Here is a 24,321-nt window from a genome sequence, read left to right as displayed (position 1 = left end):
AAGAAAAGGTAGGGATGGGGAGGGCATTTCTGGAGGCTTAGGGACCAAGGCTGGTCTCTTTCCCCTCCTGATCCCCTTGTGCAAGGGAAAGGAAGGAACCCAATGTATGAGTGAGGTGGAGAGGGGAGCATTCTACTCCACAGAGTGGGGCAGAACCCTCCAAAGGGCAGAGCTTGGAGAGACTGAAAATGGAGATAATACTGCTAACACCTCCCTTGAAGCTGAGAGATGGAACATGCAAATACCTAGAAGTTGACTTAAAAGCCTGGATTTCCCTCTCCAAATCTGTTCTAGAATGAAAAATCCCATTCCTTCTCAGGGACTTCTCCCACCCCCGCCCCATTTTGCTACTACTTGGGCTTAGGATGATGGTTGGCATCTGGGTTTTCAGCACTCGGTTGATTCCAAATGGCACCTGGATGAGATCTAGCTTCTTAGAATTATTTTAAAAACAGAGGGCAACATTAACTGGACAGATGGGAGGAATGGGCACCAGAAGGAAATACAGGGTTACCCAAAAGGTCAGAAATCTAGGTTTCCCAGAGTGGAAAGAGAGAGGAGACATTCAACAAACAAGTATTTATTGAGCGCCTACTATGTGCCAGGCACTGTTCTAGACCCCCCTAAAAGAAGAAAAAAAGAGGCAGCAAACACAAATTCTGAGGGAGAGGAAAAGGGTAGTTGAGGAAGAAGGCTAAGGGGGCTGGAAGCCTGAAGTGATGGGGGCTGTGCCTTAGGCCTCCTCTTCGGCCTCCTCACCGAAATCCTCCTCCTCTTCCGCGGTGGCGTCCTGGTACTGCTGATACTCAGAGACGAGGTCGTTCATGTTGCTCTCGGCCTCGGTGAACTCCATCTCGTCCATGCCCTCGCCTGTGTACCAGTGCAGGAAGGCCTTCCGGCGGAACATGGCCGTGAACTGCTCTGAGATGCGCTTGAACAGCTCCTGGATGGCTGTGCTGTTGCCGATGAAGGTGACCGCCATCTTGAGGCCGCGAGGTGGAATGTCACAGACAGCCGTCTTGACATTGTTGGGGATCCACTCCACGAAGTAGCTGCTATTCTTGTTCTGCACGTTGAGCATCTGCTCATCTACCTCCTTCATGGACATCCGTCCACGGAAGACAGCAGCCACAGTAAGGTACCGGCCATGGCGGGGGTCACAGGCAGCCATCATGTTCTTGGCATCGAAGACCTGCTGAGTGAGTTCGGGCACAGTGAGAGCCCGATACTGCTGGCTTCCACGGCTGGTGAGAGGGGCAAAGCCAGGCATGAAGAAGTGGAGACGTGGGAAGGGCACCATGTTGACTGCCAGCTTGCGGAGGTCAGCATTGAGCTGGCCCGGGAAGCGGAGGCAGGTGGTGACACCACTCATGGTAGCTGAGACAAGATGGTTCAGGTCCCCGTAAGTCGGCGTGGTCAACTTGAGGGTGCGGAAGCAGATGTCATAAAGGGCCTCGTTGTCAATGCAGTAGGTCTCATCAGTGTTCTCTACCAACTGATGGACAGAGAGGGTGGCATTGTAGGGCTCAACCACGGTGTCAGACACTTTGGGTGAGGGCACCACACTGAAGGTATTCATGATGCGGTCAGGATACTCTTCTCGGATCTTGCTGATAAGGAGGGTGCCCATTCCAGAGCCTGTGCCCCCGCCCAGCGAGTGGGTCAGCTGGAAACCCTGCAGGCAGTCACAGCTCTCTGCCTCCTTCCGCACCACATCCAGGACCGAATCAACCAGTTCGGCCCCTTCTGTATAGTGGCCCTTGGCCCAGTTGTTGCCTGCCCCTGACTGACCTGGTATGGGGTGAGGAGAAAAACTTAATTAATTAGTAGGGTGTGGAACATACATGAGGCTTCCACCTTTCAACTTTTGGAATAATTCCCTTGGATGTATCTTTTTCTCCTTCACCTGTGAGGTGTTCTCCTCCCACCTTCCCACACTTTACCAGCTAGGGCAGTAACTACCTCTGCCCTCCATCACCGATTTCAGAAGACAGCTCTGTACAAGCTCTCCAGTACAACAATCATCTCCTAACTTCTGCCGTCTTCTTGCACCCAAATAAATTTAATCCGATGGTGTCCACTAATATCCTCTATATAACTCACCGAAAACAAAGTTGTCTGGTCTGAAGATCTGGCCAAAAGGACCTGAGCGAACAGAGTCCATGGTCCCAGGTTCTAGATCCACCAGGATAGCACGAGGAACATACTTGCCACCTACAGGGAATCAAGTAGAGGTCTGAGACCTGGCACAGGGGAAGGTAAATATATTGGGGTTGGGAGAAAGCTGGGCTTGTCATTCCGGGCCCTGCCACCACGTGGCAGAAGAGTTAGTCTTGGCCCCAATGGTGGGTCCCCAAGGAGAAGGGATGATAGATTCGTCCAAAAGGGATAAAGGGTCCCCGAGGATGGAAAGAGAAGCCGGAGAAATGAGAGAGGAAAGGGGACCCGGGCTTCCCCGGCTCCTGTCCTCACCTGTGGCTTCATTGTAGTACACGGAGATCCGGTCCAGCTGCAGGTCGCTGTCCCCGTGGTAGGTACCAGTGGGGTCGATGCCGTGTTCATCACTGATCACTTCCCAGAACTGCCGGGGAAGAGCAATGACCTCACAACAGCTCCAGTCCCGGCCGACTGAGCCCGCCGCCCATTTTAATGCCAGCGCGATGTCCTAGGCCCTGCATCTGCGGCCACACCCTTCCCCTGGACGCGCGCACACCGGGAAAGCCGCAGTGTCCGCGCTTGCTATGAGGTGATGTGCAGCCACGAAAGCCTGGCGCTCGCAGGGACCCGGGAGGGCGGAGGAGGACGACCCAACTGGAAAGGTGCCCCTCCCCGCCCCCGCCGGGCACCGCCCCTCTAGGCGCGCACAAAGGGCGGGGGTCGAGCAGGGCGCTGCCACCGCCCACACGAGACCGCGCGCGGGCGGGGCCGAGGCGGACAACCCGCGCGAGGGGCGGGGCCAGCGCGCCCCCGCGGGCCCGCATTGTCGCCGCGCGCCCGGCCCCGCCCCGCAAGGCCCGCCCTTCTGCTACAACGTAGCAGCCGCACTTCCTCCCCGCCCCTCCCCCGCTACACTGTAACCGCGCGCAAAAAAAAAAAAGAAAAAAAAAAATCCCCCGGAATTTTATTCCTTCGCTAGATCTTTTTGTCCTCCAAAGATTCTTTCTTCCCCCTTATTTGTTTAGTTTTGAGACTCATTAAAGAAAAGCACACCCTTTCTCTCTCCCTTTCTCCGTATCTATTCACGCCCTAAGATCTCCCTTAGGAGCAAAGAAAGCAAGTAAAATTAATACAGTACATATTCCCTTCCACCCACGAAAAGCGACAGGGCCGCCCCGCCGGGGCCCCTGATCTTTTGTGAAGGGCAAGCGCGGCGCAGCCCACCGGCGCCCGCGGCCCCCGCCTCTGCAGGGGAGCTCCCGGCAGCTGCCGCCCGGCCGCCCCTTCCCCCTCGGGCTCGCCCTAGGAGGGGGGGTGGGCGGGACGCACATGGGCAAAACCTCGTCTCGCTTTGTCTCGGGCCGTTTCCGCATCATCTGCCCGGTCCTCGGACCGTTAGAAAATTCCCTTTTAGTAAATCTTACAGATCCTCGGTCTTTCCGCCCCCGAAACCCGAAGGACCCTTTTAAGAGTTCCTCCAAAATGTGCTGCCAAGAAAAATACCCATTTTCCAAAAGCAAATGCTAGTTACAATAGTATATTATTTCTGTATTAAAAAAAACTTGGGAGGGGGCAAAGCTTGATTAAGGAGTAAGAGTGCAGATGCCCCACAACCATTTTTCATAATTTATCTGGACTTTTCCTTCCTAAAAGAAATACCATTAAAAGAGGGTAAAAATTCTTACCTTGGCACCGATCTGGTTGCCACACTGACCGGCCTGGATGTGCACGATTTCCCTCATGGTTAAAATGTATTTTAATTTTTTTTTGCTGGCCTCAAAGTATGTACGGGGCAAAAAAAATAGATGGTAGTTTTTTTCTTTCCTCTGCTGATCGCAGGCTGAGAGGATGGGACGTGCCCCGGAGGCTGGAGCAGCGAGGTCCGAACGCGGCAGCAGGAAGGCTCTGAGAGGAGAAAGAAGCGGGGAGGGCGCGGGAGGGAAGGCGGGCAGGGCGGGGCGCGCGTGCGCCGGGGCTGGGGGGCGGGAGAACCGGCCCCGCGCGCGGTCTGCAGACAAAGCCTCGTCGAGCCTGGCCCTGATTAGTCGGTATTGGTCATGTACCAGGCGTCCATTGGTCCCTGCGCCAGGGGACGAGCGCAGTCCTCTCTGGGAGCTGTAGTTCTCCATTGTTGTCCACGCTGCAAAATGAAGGGACGAATGGGTGGGTACTGGGCTTGTATTTTGTGGATTTTTTTTTTAAATGAAAAAATGACCTTGCGCAAGATTCCTTTCCAATATGCCTGAGTTTGTGGTAGAAAAAGAGAGCAGTTTTCGGGGATGCAGGAATTGGGAAGTCTGGGGTTCCAGAAGTTGGGTGGGGGGGGGTGGGCACGCCCAGAAAGCTCCCGACTGCGGTAGCTCTCGGAAAGACAAGACTGCTTAGCTCAGCGAAAACCGGGGAGAAGTGTGGCACCCTGCTCTGCTATCTAACGTGTGGCCCTTGGCGACCCCAAGTCATGAACTTTTGTAAGCCGCTGCTCCCCCAGATACCCTGAGTAACAAGGAGGGAATTGCCCTTCTACTATTTCCCTGGGAATTTTCGAGTGATGTTTCGAAAGAGAAACAAAATTGCAGCAAGGACCTTTCAAGATAGAGATGTTATCTGGAGGGTATGTTCGAAGATAAATTGAGTAGAGAAACTAGTAGTATCTGGGATTTGTGAAGCCAGAAGTCTCTGTTCAAGTAGGGTATCTGGGCCTTAGGGCGGCGTTTGAGGACACCTTGGTCTTGTCAAACAGGGATCTATGGGACGAAATGCCTGATAGATTTTCAGTCTTTTCAGCCTGCCACTCTAGACACTTCGATGAAGTCAGTGGTTTCTCAATTCGCTCATTTCACTGACCAGGTGGCGGCCACTGAACCCTTCAAGAGCCCCAGGATTGAAAAAAGGGGAGGGGGTAATTGACGAAGGAAAATTGGATGGGCTCAAGTCAGAGTCCATCTGCTTCTTCCCAGGGATTCGTTCACTCATTTGATAGATACGAAGTATTCACCAATCCAGGAACTAAGGATACAAAAATGATTAAGAATTAGCTCCCTATCGTCTAGGATGTTGCCGTTTGGTGAAAAGTGTATAATAAAGTGTGCTGAGCACTATAATAGAGATGATGTAATATCAAATTGAGGTCGTTGTTAATTCACATTCGGTCAATACACAGATCAACATATTTCTAAGTCACCTTCTAAATAAAGGGACATCAAGTTGTGTAAGACCCCCTCTACCCACTTAAAATATGTTTTATGTTTTAGGATATGATCACAACAAAAGCAGTTATTTTATGGTAGGGGAAAGAGCTTAGAATTTAGAATTAGAGGATTTGTTTCAATTGTCTTTACCCTACATTAGCTGTAGGGTCCTAGGCAAGTCATTTAACTTCGCAGAGTTTCAAATCCCTCGTTTGTAAAATCTACTTCTATTTGATTGTTGTAGACAGCATTGAGATAACGAGTGGAATGGGCTTCCTAAATTAGACAAATGTCACATTATTACAATTTTCTTAGTGTCTTATAGTGAAATAAATGATTTTTCTTTCCTTCGCTCCTTGAAAGGTGAGGGCAGCCTTTAAGATAGAAAAACAGTTTTCTCTGTTCGCCTGCAGATCTTTGCTTTAGGATCTTGCATTTAGGAAAATGACCTCAAAATGTCCGTCAGGGATGTATTCCCAGTAAGAAATGACATGACTTCTACTAAACAAGCCAAATCAAAAGGAAATGAAATTCCATTGGAATAAGAATTCCTCAAGCGCCACGCCTACGGGCTGTCCTCCAAGCTGCAGCCTCCAGCCACGACTACAACCCGCGGCCCAATTTCATTTCTTCTGAGTCAGCGGACACCATGTCTGGGAGGACCGAGGAAGGGCGCTCTGGCCGCACCAGACGCCGCTGACGTCGTCTATGGCCCAGCCCCTCTACCCGCTGCCGGCCGCTGACGCTCCATTCTCTGGCCGCGCTTTGGAAATCTGCGCGGGAAGTGGGCGGTGGGCGGGGAAGCGGTAGTGGGTCGTCGCTTGGAACTGCCCAATCGCGGTGCACTACTGCGTGCGCGCACGGCGGTCTCCAATTATCGTCCCACTGAACTGATTTCAGTCTCCTCCCTTTTGGCCTGTAAGGGGGCGGGGAGGGGCGGGGCTTTGGGTGCGCCTCGCCCTGCGGGCTTCATCAATCAGCCCGCAGCAGGGCTGTGAAAGACAGCGGCAGGAGCCAATCAGAGCATCGGCTCCCTCCTGGGTCGCTCACTCGCGCCACCCCGGTCGCGGCCGTTACTGGTGGCGCGCGCGGGGACTCAAAGTAGGTGAGTTGTGAGGGCCTGGTCCACGGCTCCCCGGGTGCCATCTTGATTCCCCCAGAAGGCGGGAGGGGCTTGCTTGGGTGCGACTGGGCGGAGGTGACTTGGAAGTTTGCTTCTCGGATTGTAATACTGAGCCTTACCCGGCGCCCCGCCCAGAGTTTAGGTATGAAGACACTGGGAGACCTTGAACCACGGGGGAACCCACTGGGTGGGGATCAAAAATGGTGGCCCTTTGAATTGCAGCCAAGGGTCGTGGGCACCCTCTGAGTTGGCCAGTCATAAGGAAGGAGTGAACACTTTCTCCATGAGGCATCTTACTTTCCCCTACCTGTCAACATCTTTAGCATGGCATCTTTTTTGGGTTTTTTGTTTGTTTGTTTATTTGTTTGGTGAGTCAGTCTCTCTCTGCCCGGGCTGGAGTGCCGTGGCGTCAGCCTAGCTCACAGCAACCTCAACTCCTAGGCTCAAGCAATCCTCCTGCCTCAGCCTCCCGAGTAGCTGCGACTACAGGCGCACACCACCACACCTGGCTAACTTTTTTTATTTTCTTTAGAAGAGACAGGTTCTCACTTTTGCTCAGGCTGGTCTCCCACTCCTGAGCTCAAGCGATCCTCTTGCCTCGGCCTCCCAGAGTGCTAGGATTACAGGTGTGAGCCACCGGCCGTAGGCTGGGGTCTTTCTAGGTGAATTCCACTCAGGCTCTTTTGAATTTCCATATCCTCTCAATTGTTCTTTTATCAGTAGGCTTAGTGATGTAGCCTCCACGAGGGCAGGGTTCATTTTATGTTTAATTCACAGATGTATCCCAAATACTTCAAACAGCATCAGGTGTGCCATCACGACCATTGAATATGGTGGACCCTAGGGAAAAAGATAGTTTCCCTAGTCCAGTCCTGGAGATGAGGTGTGAAGGCAGAAATGGAACGGTTACAATATGGTGAGAAGTGTTAGAGTAGGCACAAGTCCACTGACCACTGTGGATCACCAGAAAGCAGGGAAAACTCCAGGAAAGACTTTGCTGAGAAAGTAACATTTGAACTGACTTTTTTTTTTTTTTTTTGAGACAGAGTCTCACTCTGTCACCCGGGCTAGAGTGCTGTGGCATCAGCCCAGCTCACAGCAACCTCGAATTCCTGGGGTCAAGCAATCCTCCTGCCTCAGCCTCCCGAGTAGCTGGGACTACAGGCATGCGCCACCATGCCCGGCTAATTTTTTTCTATTTATATTTTTAGCTGTCCAAATCATTTCTTTCTATTTTTAGTAGAGACGGGTTCTCACTCTTGCTCAGGCTGGTCTTGAACTCCTGACCTCAACCGATCCTCCCGCCTTGGCCTCCCAGAGTGCTAGGATTACAGGCGTGAGCCACCGCGCCTGGCCTGAACTCACTCTTAAAGGATAGGTAGGAGTTGGACCAGAAAACTAGGACTGAAGGGCCATGGAACTGGCCTGAGGCATGAAGATGTGGGGGACAACAAGGGCAGTGTATTCAGAGATTGGAGAGAAGGGCTGTGGCTGAAGCATAGGCTTTTGGGGAAGGGTGTGCATTACAGGACAGGAGGTAGAGATCATGGATGGTCTTGCTAAGGAGTTTAGATTTTATTTTATCCTGTGGGCCTGGAAAGCCGTCAGAAAATATTAGACAAAGGAGAGACATTATCTGGGTCACCGTGGGCAAATTCCTTAACCCAGCTATGTTGCAGTTTCTTTATCCTAAAAAATGGAAGATAATACCTACTTTATGTATATATATATGTGTGTATATATATATATATTTCTTTTAAAGGCTGGTCAAATGAAAATACCTACTTTACAACATTCTTGTGACGATTAAATGAGTCAGTCAATATAAAGTAATTAGGACAGTGCTTGACACATAGGAAGCATCTGTATATGTCAGCTGTTGTGACTCTGCAGTTTGTCCCGATCGTACTAAGGTGGTCTGGTAAAGTGTAAAAAGCCTGGGCTTTGCAGCCAGAAGCACCTTTATTCCTATCCATTTACCTGCTGTTATCCTGAGCAAATTATTTAACACTTTTAGCATTAGTTTCCTAAATGCCTGCCTCATATGGCCACTATGCCTGACACATAACACAATGCCTAACACATACTTGGCATGTGTTAGCAAAATGATGTTTTTCAAATTGTGGGTTGCAACTCAGTAGTGGACAGTGAAAATTTAGTGGGTTGCAAATCAGTATTTTCAAAATATGGAGAGAACAGAAAATAATAGAATGAAAAATATCAGTGTATTTATTATATACAGTAAGGCTAAGCATTGTTTCTCAAAACTTCTGTTTATATAAACAAGCATGTGTTTATACATATTTGTATACTTGGGACCTTATAATATTTCTTACGCTGTGTCATGGATATGTTTTAAATGCTTTGAAAGGATAATATCAGAATGATTGGTAGAAAGAGAAGCATCAACCTTCATAGCAATCCAGGTTTACCCCCAGTTATTAGTCTGATGCGTGATGCAGTTGGTGTGAACCAATGATGGGGACGATGATGATGTGTTTCCTTCCCAGATTATGGAGGACACACAGGCTATTAACTGGGACGTTGAAGAAGAGGAGGAGACAGAACAGTCCAGTGAATCTTTGGGGCGCAGCTTGGAGCCTGTAGGGCGGCTACATATCTTCAGTGGTGCCCATGGACCAGAAAAAGGTCAGAGGATATTGGATGCTGAAGTATTGATCTAGGTCTTTTATTTTTGTGGGGAGGTAGTTGGAGGGTAAGGAGATCTGAAAAAAATTTCTTTTACTAGAAATGGAAGGGACTGATTGAGTTGATTGTTCCAGGATAGTACCCTGGACCTACTGGGAATGATTTTACTTTGATAGAAGATTAAGAGATTCAAATAAAAATCCAGTGTGGTCTGGAGATGGATGGTGGTGATGATTGCACAACAATGTGAATGTACTTAATGCCACTGAACTGTACACTTAAATTATTAAAATGATAAATTTTGTGTTATGTATATTTTATCACAATTTAAAAAATCCAATGTGGATGGATGGGGTATTACATATGAATAATGCATTGCATATACTTTTCAATGCCTAGATATCCTAGGGCCTTTTATTTTTCTAATGTATGTGGGGCCTTGAGTGAGTAGTGGGGACCTAATAGGACCATTTTCCTAATGACAGGCCAGGACTCTGGCCTTTGAACCTATCTACCTCTCTAATTTTTAGATTTCCCACTATACGTCGGGAAGAATGTGATAGGCCGAATGCCTGACTGTTCTGTGGCCCTGCCCTTTCCATCCATCTCCAAACAACATGCAGTGATTGAAATCTTGGCCTGGGACAAGGCACCTATCCTCCGAGACTGTGGGAGCCTCAATGGTACTCAAATCCTGAGGCCTCCTAAGGTTCTGTGCCCTGAGGTGAGTTATCGTCTGAGGGACAAGGAATTGATTCTCTTTGCTGACTTGGCCTGCCAGTACCATCGCTTGGATGTGCCCCTGTCCTTTGTCTCTCGGGGTCCTCTAACTGTAGAGGAGACACCCAGGGTACAGGGAGGAACTCAACCCCAGAGGCTTCTGTTGGCTGAGGACTCGGAGGAGGAAGTAGGTAAGTTTATGTATTGGGAGGGTGGGAGAGGAGGAGATGGGGATGATGAGTGTGAAACTGTCAACTTCTTTTTGTTCTTGACAGATTCTCTTTCTGAAAGATGTGTGATGAAAGAATCAAGGACCACATCCTCCCCTTTGTCAACAGTAGTTCCAGAGAGGTAAGTGCCAAAGGGCCAGACCCCTGAGTCTTCAAAAGGAGGAAGAAACGGGCTGGAGGATCAGTCTCTAAGAGAGATAATTATCATGAAAGTTGGGGCTGGGTAATACATATTCATTCACTCAGCTGAATTTCTGTGGAACACCTCTGATGTGCCAGTTGGAGAACTAATTACTGGAAATAGAAAACAAATACTACCTTGTGTCTCCCCTCAAGGAGCTCACAATTGAATGGGGTATCCCTTTCTTGGAAATAGATTCTACAGTCTCTCTCTCTGTCTTCCCTTTGCAGTGATGAAGAGGGGCCTTCCCTTGCCCCAGGTGGCCCTGGGCCACATTGTGCCTTCAACTTGGACAGTGACACAGATGAGGAGGAAGGTCAGCAACCAGCAACAGGGAAGGCCTCCTCCGCTGCCAGAAGAGGTGCCACTGCAGAGGCAGAGCAGCCTGCAGCTGATGGAGTTGCAACCAAAATCCAGTGTGAAAAGGACCAGCCTTCAGTGAAAGAGAGGGACAATGACACAAAAATCAAGAGAGATGCAGGAAATGGGGTGGTTCCAGTTAGGGTGATTCTGGAGAGGAGCCAACCTCCTGGGGAGGACAGGGACACAGATGGGGATGATGAGAGCAGGCCTCCTGGAAGGCCAGCTGCGGTCCATTTGGAAAGGGCCCAGCCTTGTGGCATTATCGATAGTGATACTGATGTGGAAGAAGAGGGAATCCCAGCAACCCCAGCAGTAGTTCCTATGAAGAAAAGGCAAATATTCCGTGGAGTTGGTACAAGGGGTCCTGGAGCACCAGGCTGGGCACATCTGCGGGAGAGCCAGGCTGGCAGTGATACAGAGATGGAGGAGAGCGAGGCCCCACGGGCCATCCCTCTGGAGAAAAGCCAGGCCTCCATGGTGATCGACAGCGATACAGATGATGAGGAAGAAGTCTCAGCAGCACTCACTTTGGCACGTCTGAAAGAGAGCCAGGCTGTTGTATGGAACAGAGAGATGGATGTGGAAGAGGACAGGGCCCAACCTATGGTCCTTCTGGAGCAAAACCAAACCGCCAGTGGGAGAGACAGTGACACAGATGTGGAAGAGGAAGGGCTCCCAGTGGAAAAGAGAGAAACCATCCCTGAGGGTCACACAGACAAAGATGGAGCCATTGTTATAGCACATTCAGAAGAGAACCAGCCTCCTCCTAAGGACAGTGATGTAGGTGTAGAAGCAGATGACAGTTCACCTGGGATCCACCTGGAGAGAAGCCAAGCCTCCGGCACGGTAGATGTCAACACAGAAGGGGAGGAGGATATCCCACCAGGGCTAGCTGTTGTACATCTGGAGAAGCATGAGGTGTCTGTGGAGGGGACATATCAAACAGATGTGGAAGCAGAGAGGGGGCCACCAAAGCTGCCTGTGGTGCCTCTAGAGGAAAGCCAGCCTCCTCTGGATGAGGACTGTGAGACAGATGTAGAGGAGGGCATGTGCTTAGCAGCCTCGGCAGCGACAGATGTAAGAAAGAGCCAGCTTCTAGCGGAAGGGGATGCTGGGACAGAGCGGGCTGCAGCTGTTCCTGAGAGGGAGAGAGCTCTTGAGGTGGGGGCCCAGGGTGGGTCATCTGCGGCACAAGTGGAGCAGGACCTTCTCCCTATCTCAAGGGAGAATCTCACAGATCTGGTGGTGGACACAGGCACTGCAGAAGAACCCACCCAGCCACAGAGAGAGACAGCCCAGACCTCTACAGGAAGAGAGAGAGAACCACATGTGGGCATGACCAAGGACTCTGAAGACAACGAAGATCGTGAGTGCTGGCCTTCCTTCCTCCCTTGACCCTTTAAATAAACCATGGAAGTTCCAAGGGTTGAGGTTAGGGAGAAAAGAGTAGAGATTCCCTACGGATTTAAGGGACAGATATGATTGCTTTTATTATCTATCCTATATTCCTCCCCTACCAGATTCTGAAGATCTGGCCCTACAAGCTACCCAGTGCTTTGTGGAGAGAGAGACTGAGAGCCTGGAAGGTGAGGACACCTGTATTGTTTGGATCCTGGTATCAGTGGGAGCTGGGAGATTAGACTAGTGGTCCTTGAAGGGTGTGAATGCTGGCATGGGTAGGGTAAGAGACCAGAAATGGGACCCTGGGGTTCTGTGGAGGGGCTGTGCTTAGGCTGTCTTTTCTCGTGCAGCAGTCCAGAGCATGGAGGATGAACCCACCCAGGTCCTGATTACTCTCCCCCCAGAGCCTGGCCCTTCCCGTTGCAGCTTCCAGGCCCCAGGTACAACAAACTCTCCCTTCCTCTGTGCTCACAACTTTGCATCCTTTGTTGTTTTCCCCGTCTACATATTTCTGTCATGTTCCTTGACTACAGTTGGTCTTCTGTACCTGTGGGTTCCTCATCTAGGGGTTCAACCAACTGTGAATTGAAAATATTTGAAAAAAAAACACAATAAAAAATAATACAAATTTTTAAAATGCAATATAACAGCTATTTACATAGCAATTTTATCATATCAGGTATTATAAGTAGTCTAGAGGTGATTTAAAGCTGCAGTCCCCAACCCCTGGTCCTCCCCATCATTCGCTCACATCACTGCCTGAGCTCTGCACACCACTTGCATCCGTGGAAAAGTTGTCTTCCATGAAACCGGTCCCTGGTGCCAAAAAGGCTGGGGACTGCTGATTTAAGTATATGGGAGAGGCCGGGCACGGTGGCTCAGGCCTGTAATCCTAGCACTCTGGGAGGCCAAGGTGGGCAGATTGTTTGAGCTCAGAAGTTCAAGACCAGCCTGAGCAAGAGCGAGACCCTGTCTCTACTAAAATTAGAAAGAAATTATATGGGCCAGGCACAGTGGCTCACGCCTGTAATCCTAGCATGCTGGGAGGCCGAGGCGGGAGGATCGCTTGAGGTCAGGAGTTCAAGACCAGCCTGAGCAAGAGCGAGACCCTGTCTCTACTAAAAAGTAGAAAGAAATTATCTGGACAACTTAAAATACATAGAAAAAATTAGCCGGGCATGGTGGTGCATGCCTGTAGTCCCAGCTACTCGGGAGGCTGAGGCAGGAGGATTGCTTGAGCCCCGGAGTTTGGGGTTGCCGTGAGCTAGGCTGACGCCACGGCACTCTAGCCTGGGCAACAGAGTGAGACTCTGTCTCAAAATAAATAAATAAATAAATAAAGTATATGGGAGAGCTGGGAGCAGTGGCATGTGCCTGTAGTCCCAGATACTTGGGAGGCTGAAGTGAGAGGATCACTTGAGCTGAGGAGTCCAGCCTGGGCAACATAGACAGATGCCCATCTCTTAAAAGAAAAAAAATTGTTTTTAAGTATACAGGAGGATATGCGTAGGTTATATGCAAATACTACGCCATTTTATATGAGGGACTTGAGCATCTGAGAATTTTAGTATCCATGGGGGTCCTGGGACCAATCCCCCATGGATACCAAGAGATGACTGTATTTTGCTGATGTTTCTCCATCTCATCAGGAAAAAATGCCATATTATGGAAAACAGTATGGAGATTCCTGAAAAAACTAAAAATAGAAATATCATATGATCCAGCAATCGCATTGCTGTGTATATATCCCCAAAGAGGAGATCAGTACGTTGAAGAAATTGTCTGTACTCTCCTGTTCACTGCAGCACTATTCACAATAGCCAAGATAATGGAATCAATTTAAATGTGTCCATCAGTGGATGAATGGATAAAGAAAATGTGGTATATTTATGTATACAATGGAATAAAGGATGAAATCTTGTCATTTGCAGCAACATGGAGGTCATTATGTTAAGAGAAATAAACCAGGCACAGAAGGACAAACACCTCGTGTTCTTACTCATATGTGAGAGCTGAAAAAGTTGATCTTACGGAGATAGAGAAGAGAATGGTGGTTCCTAGAGGCTAGGAAGGGTAGGAGGGAGGAAGGGAAAAAGAAAGATTGGTTAGGCTGGGCGCGGTGGCTCACACCTGTAATCCTAGCACTCTGGGAGGCCGAGGCAGGCGGACTGTTTGAGCTCAGGAGTTCAAGACCAGCCTGAGCAAGAGCAAGACCCTGTCTCTACTAAAAAATAGAAAGAAATTAGCTGGACAACTAAAAATATATAGAAAAAATTAGCCGGGCATGGTGGCGCATGCCTGTAGTCCCAGCTACTCAGGAGGCTGAGGCAGGAGGATCACTTGAGCCCAGGAGTTTGAGGTTGCTGTGAGCTAGGCTGACGCCACGGCACTCTAGCCTGGGCAACAGAGTGAGACTCTGTCTCAAAAAAAAAGAAAGGTTGGTTAATGGGTACAAAAATACAGTTAGATTGAAGAAATAAGTTCTAGTTTCGATAGCACAAGTAGGGTAACTGTAGTTAACAATAATTTATTGTATATTTCAAAATGGCTAAAAGAAGATTTGTGATGATCCCAACACAAAGAAATGATCAGTGTTTGGGGTGATGGTTATCTCAATTACCCTGATGTGGTCGTTGCAATTGTGTGCATGTATCAAAACATCACATGTACCTCATAAATATGTACAATTATTATATATCAATAAAAAAAGAAAATGTGGTATATATACATAGTGCAATGCTATTCAGCCTTTAAAAATAAGGAAATTCAGTCACTTGTGACAACATGGCTGAACCTGGAGGACATTACACTGAATGAAATGAGCCAGACACAGAAAGACAAATACTGTCTGATCTCATATGTGGGCTCTAGAAAAGGCAACCTCAAAAGCAGAGAACAGAATGGTGATTACCAGGGGCTGAGGGGAGACAGGGGAGGGTATTGGGGAGATGTTGGTCAAAGGATACAAAATTTCAGCTAGACAGAAGGAATAACTTCAGGAGATCTATTGTATAACACGGTGACTACAGTTAATAACTATTATATACTTAAAAATTGCTTAGAGTAGATTTTAAGTGTTCTCACCACAAAAAAATAAATATGTGAGGTAGTGGATATGTTAACTAGCTTGATGTATACATTACACAATGACATATCAAAACATTATGTTGTATCCCATAAATATATATAATTTTTATTTGTCAACTAAAAATAAATAAAAGAAAATATAAGGAAACTCAATGAAAATAAAATTGTCAAAGTTATGATGTCAAAACCAATAAAAAACAATACAATAAAAATAATGCAAATAGGCCGGGCGCGGTGGCTCACGCCTGTAATCCTGGCACTCTGGGAGGCCGAGACGGGTGGATTGCTCGAGGTCAGGAGTTCAAGACCAGCCTCAGCAAGAGTGAGACCCTGTCTCTACCAAAAATAGAAAGAAATGATTTGGACAGCTAAAAATCTATATAGAAAAGATTAGCTGGGCATGGTGGCACATGCCTGTAGTCCCAGCTACTCGGGAGGCTGAGGCAGTAGGATCGCTTAAGCCCAGGAGTTTGAGGTTGCTGTGAGCTAGGCTGATGCCATGCACTCACTCTAGCCCGGGCAACAAAGCGAGACTCTGTCTCAAAAAAAAAAAAAAAAAAAATGCAAATAGAAATACAGTATAAGTATTTATATTTTATGAGGTACCTATAAGTAATCTAGAGGTGATTTAAAGTATATGTATAGGTTCTTTGCAAATACTATGCCATTTTATACAAGGGACATGAGCATCCACAGAGTTTGGTATCCACAGGGGGTCCTGGAGCTCATCCCCTGCACATACCAAGGGATGACTGTATTTTGCTGATGTTTCTCCATCTCATCAGGGAAAAAAATGCCATATTAAGTCAGACTCATAGACCAACTAGTTTAGATTATTTTTAAAGAGACTGTTGAGGGGGCTTTCACATGAGGGTATGGTCTTTTTGAGACAAACATTAAATGTTATAACTACCACCTTTATTCCCAGCCTTCCTGTAATAACTCATTTAGATTTATTTTTCATGAATTTATCTTAATCTTTTTCAACCTATTTATTATTCCAACCTGTACTCTTTCTCTCTCTCTCTCTCTGACTCTACTTCCAGGTGCCCTAGATGAGCCATGGGAGGTCCTGGCTACACAGCCATTCTGCCTGAGAGAGTCTGAGGCCTCTGAGACCCAGCCTATTGCCACCTGCCTGGAGGCCCATGGGTCTTGCCTGTCTCCACCTTGGGCAACACCACAAGACCAACATCCAGAGAGCCCAGTTCACACAGAGCCACTGGGGATTCAAGGCAGAGGGATGCAGACTGTGGATAAAGGCATGGGTATACCAAAAGAAATAGCCAAGAGAGGGACCCCTGAGGGAGGACCATTGGAGAGGGAAACCAAGAAACTGCCTCCAAGGGGAGAGAGAGATGTGATGGGAATGGAAGAATTAACCAGGGAGATACAGGACGGAGAACAAAAACAGCTGTTAGCCAGAGACACTCAGAGACAAGAGTCTGACAAAAAGGGGAAAAGTACAAGTCCTGAAATGAATAGGGACAGTTTAAAGGTAGAAGTTGAGTCATCCAAGGAAATGCAGGAGAAAGAAATAGAGAAGCAGACCCTTATAAGAGGAATATTTGAGAGAGTGGACAGCCCAGTACCAGAGAGAGAGTGTGAGCCAGCTCAGCCAGAAGTGAGGGGCCCCACAGTGATGCCGGGCAGAGGCACACAAACGGGGGGCCCAGAGGGAGGGAACCAGGACCAGAAAGGGCAGGCCTCCTGCCCAACATCAGAGCCTAGAGTGGGGATAGGGGACCTTCAGGGACCTGCTTCAGCCCCGGTAGCTTCTGGGAGGCAGTCAAGTGGAGAAAGGGGAGCCCAAGTGAGCCCCAAGAGGCAGCAGACAGGTAAGTGAAGGTGGAGGGGAACCCAGGGTGGTATGAAGCCCTCATGATAACCAACCCCTGAGCACCCAACCACTTAGAACTCAGCCACCCTTGTGTTTACCGTCTGTCTAGGCCAACTGAATTGCAAGACGCCACCTGCTGAGAAGGCTTCCGGGGTGAGAGCTGCTTTCTCTACCAACCCCCCACTTCCCAAGTCATCTCTGCACCCCCCCAGTGCCCCTTCCCTTGCCTTGCTTTAATCTATTCCTTTCTCCATATCCTAAGTTGTCTTCCATTTATGGAAGAAAGAAGCTTGGTTCTTTCATGGCATGGAAGAGGCTTGGTTGGCTTCTTGTACCCTTGGTACTCATTGTTTTCTATATCTGTTTCCCAAGTTGCATCTCCTTCTGCCGGAGAGAGTCCCTTTCTTCCTGTTCCTTCCTTCTTCACCCCAGCCATCCTCTTCATTGCCATCATCCATGCTGAAGAATGTTATAGTGGCATTGTGGGGAGAGGTCCATGGGAAGGAGGACTGCTTGCTCCCCAGGGAGTTCCCAGTCTGATGGAAAAGAGGTCCAAGACAGAAAGAGAAGCCCAGTGAGCACAGTTTAACCATAAACAAGTATCAAGAACAGTGTCCAAGTTCTAGCTCTCTTCTCTCTACCTCTTCCTCCCTCACTTGCTTCTGTTTCTCCCCAGGAAGATCAGGAATCCCCAGATGCCTGTCTGCCTCCTACAGTGCCTGAAGCCTCAACCGCACCCCAAGGCCCCCTTCTCTCCCAGAGCCAAAGACATCTTGCACCTCAGTCCCTTCTTTCTCCCTTCCTACCTTCTCTCGAGCCACCCATTCCTAAAACCAGGCAAAATGGGAGTCAGGAAGCTTCAGAGACTCCCTTGTCCTCAGAGCTGGAACGTTTCCACCCCAAGCCTAAAGTCAGACCCCAGGGGTCTTCCAGGGTGACACCCTCTCCAGCTTCCTCTACTGCCCCTGAGCCCCACCCTACCACCCCCACAGCCCAGCCTGTCACCCCCAAGCCCACATCTCGGGCCACTCGGGGCAGGACAAATAGGTCCTCTCTCAAGACCCCTGACCCAATTGTCTCTATAGCTCCTGAGCTCCAGCCTTCTACTTCCACAGCCCCGCCTGTCACCGCAAAACCTATATCTCGGGCCACTCAGGGCAGGACAAATAGGTCTTCTCTCAAGACTCCCAACCCAGTTGTCCCCAAAGCCCTCGAGCTGCAGCCTTCCACCTCCACAGACCAGCCTGTCACCCCCAAGCCCACATCTCAGGCCACTCGTGGCAGGAGAAATAGGTCCTCTGTCAAGACCCCTGACCCAATTGTTCCCACAACCCCTGAGCTCCAGCCTTCTACCTCCACAGCCCAGCCTGTCACCCCCAAGCCCACATCTCGGGCCACTAGGGGCAGAACAAATACATCCTCTGTTAAGGGTCCCGAACCAGTTGTCCCCACAACCCCTGAGCTGCAGCCTTCTACCTCCACAGCCCAGCTTGTGACTCCCAAGCCCACATCTCAGGCCACTCGTGGCAGGAGAAATACATCCGCTGTTAAGGGTCCCAAACCAGTTGTCCCCACAGTCCCTGAGCTGCAGCCTTCCACTTCCACAGCCCAGCCTGTCACCCCCAAGCCCACATCTCAGGCCACTCGTGGCAGGAGAAATAAATCCGCTGTTAAGGGTCCCAAACCAGTTGTCCCCACAGTCCCTGAGCTGCAGCCTTCCACTTCCACAGCCCAGCCTGTCACCCCCAAGTCCACATCTCAGGCCACTCGTGGCAGGAGAAATACATCCGCTGTTAAGGGTCCCAAACCAGTTGTCCCCACAGCCCCTGAGCTGCAGCCTTCCACTTCCACAGCCCAGCCTGTCACCCCCAAGCCCACATCTCGGGCCACTAGGGGCAGAACAAATACATCCTCTGTTAAGGGTCCCGAACCAGTTGTCCCCACAGCCCCTGAGCTGCAGCCTTCCAGTTCCACAGCCCAGCCTGTCACCCCCAAGCCCACATCTCGGGCCACTAGGGGCAAGACTCATAGGTCCTCTGTCAAGACCTCCAAACCAGTTGAACCCACAACCTCTGATCTTGAGCCTCCCACTCCCACAGACCAACCTGTCACCCCCGGGGCCGTAGCTCAGGGTGGTCAGAGCAGGACACTGAGGTCTTCCACACTAAGTGCTGTGCCAGTTCCTACCACCCCTGAATTCCAGTCTCCTGTCACCACAGACCAGCCTGTTTCCCCTGAGCCGATTCCTCAAGCCAGTTGCAGCAGGAGACAGAGAGCTGCTGGGAAGCACAGTTCCCTCACAGCTCCCACTGTCCATAAGACTTGCTCTGCATCCCCTGAACCTAAATCCCGATCCTCAAGGAACCAAAGACAGGGAGCAGTGAGAGCAGCTGAGTCCCTTACAACCGTTCCTGAGCCTGCCTTTCCCCAGCTGCTTGAGGCATCCCAGATGGAAAAGGTGGAAGCAGCAGATAGATCTGGCTTCACCCCAGAGCCCCAGCCTAAGGCCTCTCAAAGCCGCAAGAGGCCTTTAGCTACCATGGCTTCACCCCCACTTCCAAAACGGTCCCAAAGAGGGGAAGTCTCCCGGGAGACCGCGTTCCTCAAGGAAGAGGAAGAAGATACCGCAGAGAGGCCAGGAAAAGAAGAGGTGAGGAGAGGGCTGGGGCCACAAAGCTGGGAAAAAGGGCTCAGAAACTCCCACCAGGATCTTTCTCAATTCCAGGACGTAGTGATTCCAGCACCAGGCAAGAGAAAGAGAGACCAGGCAGAGGAGGAGCCCAAGGGAATACCAAGCCGCAGCCTCCGACGGACTAAACCTAACCAAGAATCGCCCGTCCCCAAAGTAGGAGAGAAGGGGCGTGGGGTTTCATGGGGGAGAGGCTAGGAGGAGACCTGGGGGATTGTAGAGACAGGCACCGATGGCATGGGCTGCTGTGACCAGCTCAGGCCAACCCCTCCACAGGTGCTCTTCACAGGAGTGGTGGATGCTCGAGGAGAGCGGGCAGTGCTGGCACTGGGGGGAAGTCTGGCCAGCTCAGTGGCAGAGGCTTCCCACCTGGTCACTGATCGAATCCGCCGGACAGTCAAGTTCCTGTGTGCCCTGGGGCGGGGGATCCCCATCCTCTCGCTGGACTGGCTGCATCAGGTGAGAGGCCAGGAGATGACGACAGACCAGCGGAGTCAGTGACAGGAGAAGATGCTCATGTAGCGCTTTAGAAAGTGGTGGGAGGGAAGAGGAGATATAGGAAGATGGGGCATTAAGTGAGGCTGAATTCATTGAAATGTTTTGTGAGTTCTCTACAAATGCTAGGCAGGAGAGTGGGTGAGGGGCTGGGCTGAGCTTTGATGCTGACTGCTGCCACCCTTAGTCCCACAAGGCTGGTTGCTTCTTGCCCCCGGATGAATATGTGGTGATCGATCCTGAACAGGAGAAGAACTTTGGCTTCAGCCTTCGAGATGCTCTGAGCCGGGCTCGGGAACGAAGGCTGCTGGAGGTGAGAGGCTGTCTTCTGCCCAGTGCTTCAACCCTCCATCCAGTGGTTTCCCAGCAGTCCATGGCCTGTCAGTGGTACACCACTGGCTCTGCATCTCTTTCCCTTAGGGCTACGAGATTCATGTGACCCCTGGAGTCCAGCCACCCCCACCTCAGATGGGAGAGATCATCAGCTGCTGTGGAGGCACTGTCCTCCCCAACATGCCCCGGTCCTATAAGGTATGACTGGTACATTCTGGGTCTGGTGAAAGGGCAGTTAAAGAGTGGCTGGAATGGGAAAGGCTGGAGGAAAAAACAGAGGTACAGATGGGAATGTAGAGTCTTGAGAGGGTGGAGAACAGAGCTGTGGTACAGAAAGGGACAGGAATTGGGGAAGAGATCTGCTGATACCAAATGGACTTATCTTTATTATGTACTTTTGAAATTTTCAAATATACACAAAATGAGAAAGAATAATGCAATACGAGGAACACCCATATACCAATTACCCAGATTCAACAGTTTAGATTATGCTACATTTACTCCGCCTATTCCTTCTTTTTTTTTTTGAGACAGAGTCTCGCTCTGTTGCTGGGGCTAGAGTGCCGTGGCGTCAGCCTAGCTCACAGCAACCTCAAACTCCTGGGATTAAGCAATCCTCCCTTCTGCCTCAGCCTCTCGAGTAGCTGGGACTACAGGCATGTGCCACCATGCCCAGCTAATTTTTTCTATATATATTTTTAGTTGGCAAGATAATTTCTTTCTATTTTTAGTAGAGACGGGGTCTCACTCTTGCTCAGGCTGGTCTCGAACTCCTGACCTCGAGCGATCCTCCCGCCTCAGCCTCCTAGAGAGCTAGAATTACAGGCGTGACCACCACGCCTGGCCCATCTATCCCTTCTTTTCTTTTGTTTTCTTTGCTGAAGTATTTTATTTTGTCAATTTTTTTTTTTTTTTTTTTTAGAGACAGAGTCTCTTACTCTGTGACTCATGCTGGAGTTCAGTGGTGCAATGACAGTTCACAGCAATCTCAAATTCCTGGGCTCAAGCAATACTCTTGTCTTAGCCTACCAAGTAGCTAGGACTACGGGTGCATACCACCACACCCGGCTAATTTTTAAATTTTTTCTAGAGATGGGGTCTCACTATATTGCTCAGGCTGGTTTCGAACTCCTGGACTTAAGCTATCCTCCCACTTTAGCCTCCCAAAGTTCTGGGATTACAGGCATCAGCCACCATGCCCAGCCTCTTTGCTAAAGTATTTTAAAGCGAATTGCAAATATATTATTTCCTCTTCCATACTTAAGTATACATCTCTAAGAAATATGTACATTTTATTACATAATCACAACATCATTGTTGATCCCTAAGAAAATTAACAATAGTTCTTGGTCATTTTCTCACACTCCATTAATAAAATTTCTCCACTGGTCTGAAAAATGTCCTGGAGTTGTTCAAATCAGGATTCAGGTAAGGTCCATGCACTGCTGCACTTGTTGTATCTCTTAATTCTCTTTTACTCTAGAGCATCCCCCAACCTATCCTCCCTTTTTTATGCCACTGACTTCCTGCACAGACTAGGTCAGTTGTCCTTTAGAATGTTCCCCAGTCTGGATTTTTCTGCTTGCTCCTTTGGTGTATCATTTATCTTGTTCCTCTATCTTCTATATTTCCTGTAAATTGTAGTTAATTTTAAAAGCATGCATACATTCAGGTTCAACTTTTCTGGCAAGAATACTTCATAGATGGTGCAGTGTGCTTCATATGGCTTCACATCAGGAGGTACTATTTTAGTGGTGCTAAGACTGATTATTGGGTCCTGAACCCATTTCTAAGACTTTTTTCACCCCTGACTTTCTGTCTTTGCTTTGTCTTCCCCAGCCTCAGAGAGCTGTGATCACATGCCCCCAGGACTTCCCTCGATGCTCCATTCCATTGCGGGTTGGGCTGCCCCTCCTCTCACCTGAGTTCCTGCTGACAGGTGTGCTGAAGCAGGAAGCCAAGCCCGAGGCCTTTGTCCTCTCTACTTTGGAAATGTCATCCACCTGAAAACTCCTGTACCTTTTTCTCTCCCAGACCAATAAATAAAGTATTAGAAAATATTTGGAAGAAAAAACTCAGGGCTTTAGGAAAGATTGGGGTATACTAGTATGACTCTAGGAAACCTGGGTGGGACCAGAAAGGTTTATGGGTAAACAGAAAGAGAGATTGGGAGCCACAGATTTTTTTTTTAAGTGGCTGTTTTAAAATTGGCTAATCCCATGCTCAGATATCTTAAGTAGCTGTTCATCTTAGCCAGATTGATGTAGTTATTGCTCCTTGGCACTCACATTCCTGCCTGCTATTTGGAAACCGCCTCTCTTTCTCTTACCGGGATTCTCACTTTTTCTCGAAAGAGAGTGGAAACAACTTTGGGGTCAGAAACTTGAAGGGATGCTTGGAGTGAGTAGATCTGAAGGTAGAGTTATGGAATGCTACTAAAACATTTTCTTCTCTCCTGGCCTCTAGGAGCACCCTTTAGATTTGACTTTGAGCAAGTCTCTGTACTTTTCTGGCCTGCTTTCCCAGTGTTTATAAAATTAGAGCTTAGGCTTGAGCTCTGTGATAAATAAATATTCACTCTGTGCCTTATGGTATAGTGCAGTTTCTTTTAGTATCTGGGCCTTGAGACACAAACTTTTTTTAAAATAGTTATGAACTTGTATTTAATTTATCATTATTTTCTATTTAGGGCAAATTATATAACATTTATTAAATTTAAATTTTAAAAGTTGGTTGATTACAAGGATGTGGCGAGATTGGAACCCTTATGCATTGCCGGTGGGAATGTAAAATGGTTCAGCCTCTGCGGTAAGCAGCAATGGTTCCTCAAAAAGTTAAACACAAAATTACCATATGATCCAGCAGTTCTGCTCCTAGGTAAATACTCCAAAGAATTGAAAATAGTTGAAATAGTTGTTCAAACATGAATATTTGTATCAGCACTTTTCACAAAAGCCAAAAGATGGAAACAATACAAATATTCATCAGTGGATGAATGGATAAACAATTGTGATATGCCCATAAAACAGAGTATTATTCAACCTTAAAGAAAGGGTGAAGTACTAATACATGCTATAACGTTTTGAAGATGAACCTCAGAAACACTTTGCTAAGCGAAAGAAGCCAGACAGAAAAGGACACATTTTATGATTCCACTTATATGCAATACCCAGAATAGGTAAATTCTGATTTGTGGTTGCCAGAGGCTGGGGGGAGGGGAAGATGGAGAGTAACTGTTTAATGGGTATAGAATTTTATTTTGGGGTGATGAAAATATTTTGAAACTAGGCAAGATGGTGGTTATACACATTGCTAACATACTAAATGCCACTGTAATGTTCTCTTTAAAATGGCTAATTTTATGTTGTGTGAATTTCACTTCAATTAAAAAAAATTGGCTGATTAGTTTTGTATACTTTTCTGCATGTAAGTTATACTTAAGTTTGGAAAACTGTGGTATAGTAGAAATAGCATGAGCTTTGCCAGGCACTGTGCAGGCTTTTTAACATATCTCATAATATACATTAACACAGCCATTGTGTATAGCACACAGTAGCACCCCAATAAATATTAGTCCCCTTGCACAATTCAAAGCCTTCCTACTACATGAAATTGTCACATCCCTGAGGCCCTCAGATTCCTTGTAGTACCTACTGTCTCCAGAGCACCATGTGGCACTCAAGTATGCTCCCTCTTCATGACTGGTACTATTTAAGTGCCCCGGTTTAAACTTCTAGAGAATGAGGATCTTTTCTTACACTTACAATGCTTCTAATGTGCCACAGCTTGTAGCACATTGCTTTGTGTCATGTCTCTTATCAGTCACAGTCCTACCAGGAAATGGATAGCAAAAATTAGGATAATT

At 48.5% G+C, this 24,321-nt stretch overlaps 2 protein-coding genes across 7 annotated transcripts; one reads left to right on the top strand and one right to left on the bottom strand.

Moving 5' to 3' along the window:
• Positions 1-564: 564 nt before the first annotated feature.
• Positions 565-4,214, bottom strand: TUBB (tubulin beta class I). The gene is made up of 4 exons (XM_045541571.1): positions 3,843-4,214; positions 2,473-2,581; positions 2,104-2,214; positions 565-1,791 (listed from the first exon to the last, which is right to left on the bottom strand). The coding sequence occupies exons 1-4, from the start codon at positions 3,897-3,899 to the stop codon at positions 734-736; spliced, it is 1,335 nt and encodes a 444-aa protein (XP_045397527.1). The 5' UTR covers positions 3,900-4,214; the 3' UTR covers positions 565-733.
• A 2,135-nt stretch (positions 4,215-6,349) lies between these two features.
• MDC1 (mediator of DNA damage checkpoint 1) lies at positions 6,350-23,045 on the top strand. 6 transcript variants are annotated; one of them, XM_045541566.1, is made up of 15 exons: positions 6,350-6,450; positions 8,979-9,117; positions 9,648-10,028; positions 10,113-10,188; positions 10,479-11,977; positions 12,132-12,197; positions 12,366-12,452; positions 16,146-16,937; positions 17,049-17,092; positions 17,616-19,589; positions 19,665-19,784; positions 19,905-20,087; positions 20,311-20,436; positions 20,544-20,654; positions 22,296-23,045. In XM_045541566.1, the coding sequence occupies exons 2-15, from the start codon at positions 8,982-8,984 to the stop codon at positions 22,461-22,463; spliced, it is 5,763 nt and encodes a 1,920-aa protein (XP_045397522.1). In that variant the 5' UTR covers positions 6,350-6,450; positions 8,979-8,981; the 3' UTR covers positions 22,464-23,045. The 6 variants fall into 6 exon arrangements, with proteins under 6 accessions (XP_045397522.1, XP_045397520.1, XP_045397519.1 ...); XM_045541564.1 differs by having other exon boundaries at positions 12,363-12,452; XM_045541563.1 differs by having other exon boundaries at positions 17,616-19,784.
• The last annotated feature ends 1,276 nt before the right edge of the window (positions 23,046-24,321 follow it).

This window comes from Lemur catta, chromosome 2, assembly GCF_020740605.2.
Source record: "Lemur catta isolate mLemCat1 chromosome 2, mLemCat1.pri, whole genome shotgun sequence".
NCBI lineage: Eukaryota > Metazoa > Chordata > Mammalia > Primates > Lemuridae > Lemur > Lemur catta.
The sequence above is the reverse complement of the archived record's forward strand: the minus strand, read 5'-3'. Positions and strand labels throughout refer to the sequence as shown.